Below are 8749 nucleotides of genomic sequence, written 5' to 3'. Positions count from 1 at the left end.
CCTCCTCCTCCTCCTCTTTCTTCTTCTTCTTCTTCTTCTTCTTCTTCTTCTTCTTCTTCTTCTTCTTCTTCTTCCTCCTCCTCCTCCTCCTCCTCCTCCTCCTTCTTCTTCTTTCTTCTTCTTCTTTTTTCTGAGACAGGGTTTCTCTGTGCAGCCCTGGCTGTCCTGGAACTCACCCTGTAGACCAGGCTGGCCTTGAACCCAGAAATCTGCCTGCCTCTGTCTCCCAAGTGCTGGGATTAAAGGCATGCATCACCACTGCCTAGCTCTTCTTAATTTTTTTATCTCCCCACCTCTTTCTATCTCTTCTCTCTGTGTCTGTCTGTCTGTATGTATGTATGTCTCTCTCTCTCCTCCTCCTCCTCTTCTCTCTCTGTGTATGCGTGTAAGAGGGCAACCTGGGGCATCATTCCTCACAGCATACATGTTGGTTTTTGAGGCATGGTCTCTCACTGGCCTAGAACTCATCAAGTAGGCTAAGCTGGCTGGCCAGAAAGCCCTAGGGATCTGTCTGTCTCCATTCCCCAGAGTTGGGATTAAAGTGTGTACACCACCATGCTTGTGCCCCGCCCCCAACCCATGTATGTCCACAAAGCCCAGTCCAGCTACAAAGGGCACCATGCTTGTGTCTGGGGGGTTTATCCCCACCTTCCTTCCCCTTCCTTCTCCTCACTCCTCCCATGGGCAGTCTACAATATTCTCCTTTTTCCCCACTGAGCCATTCTTCCTGTGCTCAGTGACTGGGATGAGGGGAGTCTTAGCAGCTATCTCCATTGCTTAGCAATGTATTTTCCCAGTAAAAACAGTTCTCATGCAATCGTGAGCCTCATGCCGGGTAAATGTCCTTATTTTGTTCTACACTAAATATGCACGGGCAATTCTGTATTCAGCAAACATTTGTTTTCATGATGAGAATTCAGCTTCATAATAGGATAGCTGGCATATAGGTAAGAAAAACATACAGAGAAAAATCCCATTCAGACATGAAGAGAAGTCCGAGCTAGAAGGTGGGGGTGTGTGTGTCAGCATAGCAGCTTCAAGGCTTTGGATCCCAGGAAGTCCTCCTGCAAGGTTGACTTTTGGTTAGTACCTGGGAGCCAAAGTTCTGGAAGGTTCTTGCCCACTCCCTAATGGAGCTTTCTTACCTTGCCTCACTCGTGCAAACAGTGCAGTTTATGTCAACTCCTTGCTTGCTTTCTGAGGGAATCTTGCGATGTGACAGGCAGAAGCATCTATCTGACAAACTTCCAATAACATCTCCCAGCAGTCTCTAGTGAGTGTCCCCGGCTTGTCTCAGGTGTCATCACTAGGGGTGGGGACCGGGAGCTGGGGGCTGTGATGATTAATCTCCATCGCCTACTTGGCTGGCTTTAGAGTCACTGTGGAAAGAAGCCTGTCTTGTGTGTCTGTGGTGGTGTTTTCAGAATAGATACAGCTTGAATGTGGGCAACAACGCCTTACAGGCTGGAGTCCCGGGCAGAATAAAAAAGGAGAAGGCCGGGTTAGTAACAGACAGCCACCTCTCCAATGCTTGTTGACCGTGGACGTGGTGTTACCAGCTGCCTCAGGCTACTGCTGCAGTGTAGAGGATCAGAGGCCATCCTACACCATGACGGACTATATTCCTTCTTAAATAAACCCTTCCTTCCATCCTTCTGTCCTTCCTCCCTCTATCCCTCACTTGCTTCTCCCCTTGACCTTCTGCCTGCTTCGTTCCCTTGCTGCTTTTGTTGTGTCCTTTGGTGGTAATGAATCACGGTGTGGGGGTGACTCTCTGGCTGAGTCCAAGGCGTATTCCTAGAGAAGGTGCATGCGGGATTTGAACAAGTTTGGCCGGCCTTTCAGGAGACAGTTGTTCTAGCTGACAAACCACCCCAAGTGACAGAAAGGAAAGAAACACACTCACATCTTACACAAGCCTTATACTAGTGAAGCATAGCATGAAGAGGGAGGGTTATGAGCCAGTTATCATGTGCTAACAAACAGGCAAGAAGAGCTCTAGCTAGTATTTATGAGCTGACTAGATCCAGATTATGCACACACATGGTTATATTTTAAGGTGTAGACAGCAGCATATAATGCAGTGTCCCCTCATTTCCTTTTCTCTTATACCTAGTAGGTATTAGAATCAACACCGCATTAGCGCATCTAGAATTGCTGCATCCCTTGTAACTGCTCTATGTTATTCTGCCACACAATTTTAACACCTTAGTATATTCAGTCTTAACACCTTGGGAGATGTTTAGTTTGTTTCTGTTTCGATATTGGCATCACAGTCTATGTAGACAACAGTCTTATTCACATTTCATCTTGTAAATCTGGGTGCGTGTATTTATGATAATCAGATGAGAAAAAGTTAATCAAAGAGCAATCCTAATAGATTTCAACAATATTTTCTCCACAGAGTTGTACCAGCTCACACTGACAGCAGTTATGTAAACCCAGATGCTGACAAAGGGGAGCGGAAGAACAAGACAAGAAAGTAATTAGAAAAGATGGGAAAACCATTTGGCAACCTTTTATAGAGAAAACACGAGGAAGGAAACGATACCACAGATCTCGGTTTGTAAAAATCCGACGATGCATGCTTTGTGAGCGAGCAACCTAAAAAGAGGCTATGGCATAAGGTCGGAGGAAAGGCGAGCAGAAAGTGTAATGGTGAGACCCCCAAAGTGCGTTCAAAGCAGAAGCCATTAAAGATGAGAGAGAGTCCACTTAAAATGGGCAAAATGGGGTCAGTGAAGAGCATTTCATGGAAGTAAGGTCTTATGGGTCAAGCCAGAAATGCACGTGTACACAGCAAAAAGTTTTCGTATTTATATATTTTTAAAACCAATCCTTTACGGATGCCACATGAGGTATTTGGCCATATTTATCTCCCCTCCAGCAGATGTTAGAATCTGTATGGTGCGCTGTGCACACATATGTGGATGCATGCTCACATGTGTATAGGAGAACACAGGTATTCAGGTGTGCGTGTGCACACCGTGTGCGTGTGTAAAAAGGCCAGAAGTTGACACTGGGTGTCTTCTTCCATCGCCTCAGTCCTTACCTGGAACTGGGTCTCTCCCCTGAACCCAGAGCTCAGTGATTGGCTAGCCAGGCTGGGCAGCTCAATTGGGGGATTCTCTAGTCCCTGCCCACCTGGGCTGACACGCCAACCTGCATTTACAGGCTAACGAAAAGTTGCTCTGTTTGTATGGCTGGTCTGAGAGAATCCTCCAAGGAACTACAAAGAAATTTGATGCACCAGTGGGACGCCCCCCTCCCCACTTCTCTTTAGAGATAGTATCTCATTATACAGCACAGGGTGGCCTTGAGTGTAAAGTCCTACATCCTGTGCCTCCAGAGTGCTGGGGCTTGAAAGATGTACTAGCACACAGGACTCAAATTTACTACCCTGAGGGACATCCTTAAGTTGTGTGTATCTAACCCGTTCATCATGTGTCTGTTGTACCTGGAACTAGGTGTTGGAGGACTTGGTAAATGTTTGTTTAATGACCGAGTATTCCTGAGTCTGTCTATCTATCTGTCTATCAGTCTGTCCACCCACCCATCAGTCCGCCTACCAACATAGGCTCACACCACCTGGAATGGCCTCAAACATGCCCAGTAGCAAAGGATCAGGTTTTCTCTGATTTTTCTGCCTCACCCTCCTGAATGCTCTGAGATTACAGGTATGTGCCACCATATCAGAGTCCCACCTGTGGTGCCGGCAGTGATGCCCCCTGCCCTGGGAGTGACTTGTCTGTTTGGGGTGAGCCCTCTCAGTTCGGACTCACCGACAGAGGCAGGATAAGTGGAACTCCAGGGAGAAGGTTCCTTTGTGATGACTGGTAGTTAGACAGAACATTGAACTGAAAGCCAACTTTCCCAGTGTTTTTCAGTGTGATTTCACGTTCTGTGACATGGTCAAACAGCTGGGGAGAGGATGAGAAGAAGGACCGTTACCTGCCACGCCCACTCTAGTGATGATTCACAACAGGTCTGAAAACCTGGAATGAGTCCTGAAAAAAAGAATCTCAAGGAGATTCAGCCTCCTAGAGTCCTGGCATTTTCAATAATCTATATACACGAACCCTATTCGCATGCTAGTATGATATATGCTCTCTTTCAATATTATTAATGCCTTTAAAGATTAAACTTTTACCATAGGTAAAATTCCCTTAAAGCCAGTGTTCCAAAGTCCTGATAATTCCTTAAAGCCAGGAGCTCAGAATTCAGCAATAAGGTTAACCTATTCACTAACATTCTTCTAGTAAAGACAGGTGAAACCAATTAAGCATCACAAAGAACAGAGCCAAGCCCAGGGCAAAGCTTAGAGTAGCACATGAACATAACCTGTGGAAGTTATGTTCATATGCAAGTATTTACCAAGACCTAGAAAATAGGGGGGATGTGGTATTGCATTATTCATGAGATCTGCCAGAGCAGAACTCCCAAAACAGGTTCTTCCCCTAGGCCCAAAGGAACAATATAATCGAGGATTTACTGGGGACCCCTGACAGTGGGGTTTAACTATTGACTAGCCTTGCACCTGGCTTCCTCCTCAAGCTGCCTGGTCCCACCCCCTGGTCTTTTCATGTATTCAATCCTTTGTCTTGTGTCATTTGTTACAATGGATGTATCCTGACCCGCATTTCTTGTTTGAGTCTATATTAAAGATGCGATGCTCATTTTGATCAATACCTTCAGTTTTACACCCTCTCTCGTGTGGACTGTCTGTCACTCATCCGCTGAATCCTCGCTCACTTGCAACCAAGAGACCCGGTCCCCACAGATCGGGGACCCAAAGTGAGGGCCAGTCTGTGGCAGTTGGCACCTGAACACGGACACCGGGGCAGGTAAGTCTTTCTTTCTTTCTCTTTCTATTTCCTTTTTCTGCTTTATTTTTCTCAAGCGAGGATAGGATTCGTCAAACCGTGCTGCAGACATACTATTAAAACGGCTTCTACTAACGTAATGCCTCATGGGCAAAGCTTCTTCATGTAGTTGAGGGCACAGAGACCACAGCTGATCAGCACGCGGAGAACTGAGACCTCAGTGTCTACATCATGCCTCTCCTCTCGGGGCTCGGGGATCTACATGGAAGAGTGGGGCATCAGGGTGGCCAGAGCCAGATGTGGTAGGTAACTTCCAGACCCAGCAGGGCAGCTGCATGGAGGGCAGGAGTGGGCATAGAATCCCAGTCTTAACCAGGAGCTTCTGGACAGTGACCATTCTCTATACTGGTGTGACACCTGCTATCCGGATCCCGCACTCAGCTGGTACAAACAGGGCTGAATGGAGGAGGGAGCACAAACGTGAGAGTAAAGACAGAACAAGGTGGGCAGGAGGCTGTGGAGGATCTGAGAGGAGCTGGGTGAGGGGTGAATGGGATTAAAATACACTGTGGGAAATTCTCTAAGAAAACCATTATTAAAAAGACTCCAAGATTAAAAAAAAAAAAAAAAAAAAGGCTTAGGACATCCTCAGTAAGTGATCTAATTGGTGACAAGAGGAGGGGACTCTTGGTGACTGTCTACCTCGACCAGGGCAAGGCACTGACCGGTGGGACGGCGTCGCTGCCCATCCCCATCTTATAGATGAGAGATGCTGAGGCTCTGAGAGACGAGGCAGTGTTCCTAAGGTAATGGTGGGAATTCAGATAGGATAAGAAAACAGCTGGGCGTGGTGGCGCACGACTTTAACCCCAGCACTCGGGAGGCAGAGGCAGACAGATCTCTGAGTTCGAGGCCAGCCTGGTCTACAAAGTGAGTTCCAGGACAGCCAAGACTACACAGAGAAACCCTGTCTCGAAAAACCAAAANGTCTACAAAGTGAGTTCCAGGACAGCCAAGACTACACAGAGAAACCCTGTCTCGAAAAACCAAAAAAAAAAAAAAAAAAAAAAAAAAAACCAAAAAAAAAAAAAACAACAAAAAAACAAAAACCAAAAACCAAAATAAAACAAAAAACCCAGAACAAACAAAAGAGAAATGTGCTCTTTTCTCAATGCTGGGATGAACCGCCCGGGTGATGATGGGATTGATGGGATAAAGATACACTTTCGGGAAAACTTATCTGAGAATGACCCCTAAATGGGTCAGCACTGACTCGATCCCTTGCTTGGTGTGTGTCTAGGCCCTCTGGCTGTACTGACGTCATGTGGCAGGGAGCTCAGTTTTGAAGAACTGAAACCCCAGGCCAAATGCTGAATCAGACCCCGGGTCCTTTATGTGCTCCGGCATGGGCAGACTGCTGTAGTATTTAGGCATGGCAGCCGGGTGTCACTGTGCACGCATGCAATCCTAGCCCTTGGGAGGCATAGGTGGGAGGATGAGGAGTTTGAGGTTGTCCTTTGGCTACAACAGTGGGTTTGAGGTAAGCTGGGTCTGCATGACACCCTGTCTCTCAAAATCAAAACCAAAAACATTAAAACAATTATCTAGGTAGGGCCTGTGGTGGGACTGGAGTGATGCAGAGTGGGACTGAGGTGGGTAACTTGGAAACACTGCACGCTGAGGGTATGTGGGCTGTGTGGGACAGGGGGGGTGTGAGAAGCTAGTGCTAATGAGAGAGACAGAACCGGAAAGTGAGCAACTTCTGATGCTTAAGTGGAGGAGGCACCGAGAAGAGCAAGTGGAAAAGACCGCAAACAGGGACTGGATATGAATATGGATGAGCGGCTGGAGTCATGAGGACCACAAGCCATGTTGAAGGCAAACCCAGAACCCCTCCCCCTGATGTCTGCAGTACCTGCAATCCATAGTTAATGTCCTTCGTGTCAAAGGAGTAGTTGACCAGGGATGCCTCCCCCTTCAGTAGTATTTCATAGGTGGGTCCTCCTTCCACTTCACACAGAGCTTTGGCCCGGGCGATGATGTCACAGTGTCCGTAGAAGGTAAATGATATCTGATGGCTGCTGTGTGGCTGCAGAACTCCGTAGAGGGGCAGAATGTCAAACACCTGCAGAGAAAGGCATCCCACAAGGGACCGGCTGTCAGGGTGACAGGGCTGCGGTGGGTGAGTTAAAACTCATTCTTGACTTTCTTTTTTCTTTTTCTTTTTTTTTTTAATTAGATATTTTCTTTATTTACATTTCAAATGCTATCCCAAAAGTCTCCTATACCCTCCCCCGGCCCTGCTCCCAGCCCACCCACTCCTGTTTCCTGGCCCTGGCATCCCCCTGTACTGGGGCATATAATCTTCGCAAGACCAAGGGCCTCTCCTCCCATTGTTGGCTGACAAGGGCATCCTCTGCTACATATGCAGCTAGAGACACAGCTCTGGGGGTACTGGTTAGTTCACATTGATGTTCCTCCTATAGGGCTGCAGACCCCTTTAGCTCCTTGGGTACTTTCTAGCTCCTCCATTGGGGTCCCTGTGTTCCATCCAATAGATGACTGTGAGCATCCACTTCTGTATTTGTCAGGCACTGGCATAGCCTCACAAGAGACAGCTATCTCAGGGTCCTGTAAGCAAAATCTTGCTGGCACATGCAGTAGTGTCTGTGTTTGGTGGTTGTTTATGGGATGGACATTCTTGACTTTCGACTCTCGAGCCCACGTGAAGGTGACAGTGGAAACGCTCTGGGTAGATGGCAGTTTCCAATATGGAGAAGGTGCTGGGAAGCGTCAGTACTGGGTGACTGAGGATCTTGGGGTTATCACTTACTTCTTCTATCCCAATAGAAAGCATCTCATCCTGGTCATAGATCCACAGGCATTCTGGGTAGTCCTGCTGGCTCTGGCTTCTTTCTGTTCCCGCGGAGCTGTATTTTATTGCCTGGAAGTAAAAGAGGGAAGAAAAGCTAGCAAGCACACGCCACGGCTCATCACTAACGCACACCTCTCCTTCCTTGCAAGAAGGAGGAAATACAGCAACTGTGATGGTAAGAATGGAGCGTGTAGGAGATGGAAAGATAACTCAGTGGCTAAGAGCAGGTACTGCTATTGCAAAGGATCCTAGTTTGGACCCTAGCACCCTTGCTGAGTGGCTCGAAGGCATCTGTAACTCCAGCTTGAGTGGATCTGGCTCCCTCTTCTGGCCACCATGGGTACTGCATTCATATCCATATGCCCGCCCCAACACATGACTAGGTAATTGAAAATACGTTTTTTTAAATCTGAACATTTTTTTCCTACGATAACACTTGGACAGTGCTCAAAATGCATATATATGGTTTTTATGGCAGAGACATTTTAACAGAGAAGTTCTAAAAGTAAGCCGTCTGTCCATCAGAAACAGCACATTTTAAATAGTGTGTACATGGTACCTCTCTATCCACAGAGGATGACTCAATGTGCATTTGTGAACCAGGAACAATGCATATAACATGCCCTTGAGAGAAAAGGCATGTTTCATTCACATGAGATTACAGAGGCCTCACGTGAGTCAGGCTCTGAAGGCATGAGTGGGTGTAAACTCACTCTGAGGTCTGAACGTGCAACACCATTATCTGGGAGATGGTTCATAAGCATAATTTAAGGTATTAAAAGTAGTTGGCACATATTCATGATACAAAGTTAAGATACTAAAAAGGACATATGGTTAAAAAATAATACTTCCAGCAATATTCTTTACTCTTTAATTGCAAACAGGTAACCACTGTTGGTTTTTTTTTTTTTTTTTTTTTTATAGAGTTTTTTTGTTTGTGATTGGGTTAACTCACTCTTTTGAGGATTTATTTTGAACTATTTTTATGTGTATGTGTGCATTTGAGAGTGGTTAAGTGCGCACAAGTGGAGGCATCCATGGAGGCTGGAAG

General features: G+C 46.6%; 1 protein-coding gene across 1 annotated transcript in view; it reads right to left on the bottom strand.

The window, feature by feature from the left end:
- Positions 1-8749, bottom strand: part of Hydin (HYDIN axonemal central pair apparatus protein) — a 347979-nt gene that overhangs the window by 117142 nt on the left and 222088 nt on the right. Inside the window, 3 exon segments of the mRNA XM_021220225.1 lie at positions 3783-3920; positions 6739-6948; positions 7657-7767. Coding sequence (XP_021075884.1) covers positions 3783-3920; positions 6739-6948; positions 7657-7767 — 459 coding nt within the window.

The sequence above is a fragment of the Mus pahari genome, chromosome 20 (assembly GCF_900095145.1).
Source record: "Mus pahari chromosome 20, PAHARI_EIJ_v1.1, whole genome shotgun sequence".
Classification (NCBI taxonomy): Eukaryota; Metazoa; Chordata; class Mammalia; order Rodentia; family Muridae; genus Mus; species Mus pahari.
Note: the sequence above shows the minus strand (reverse complement) of the source record. Positions and strands in the feature narration are given on the sequence as shown.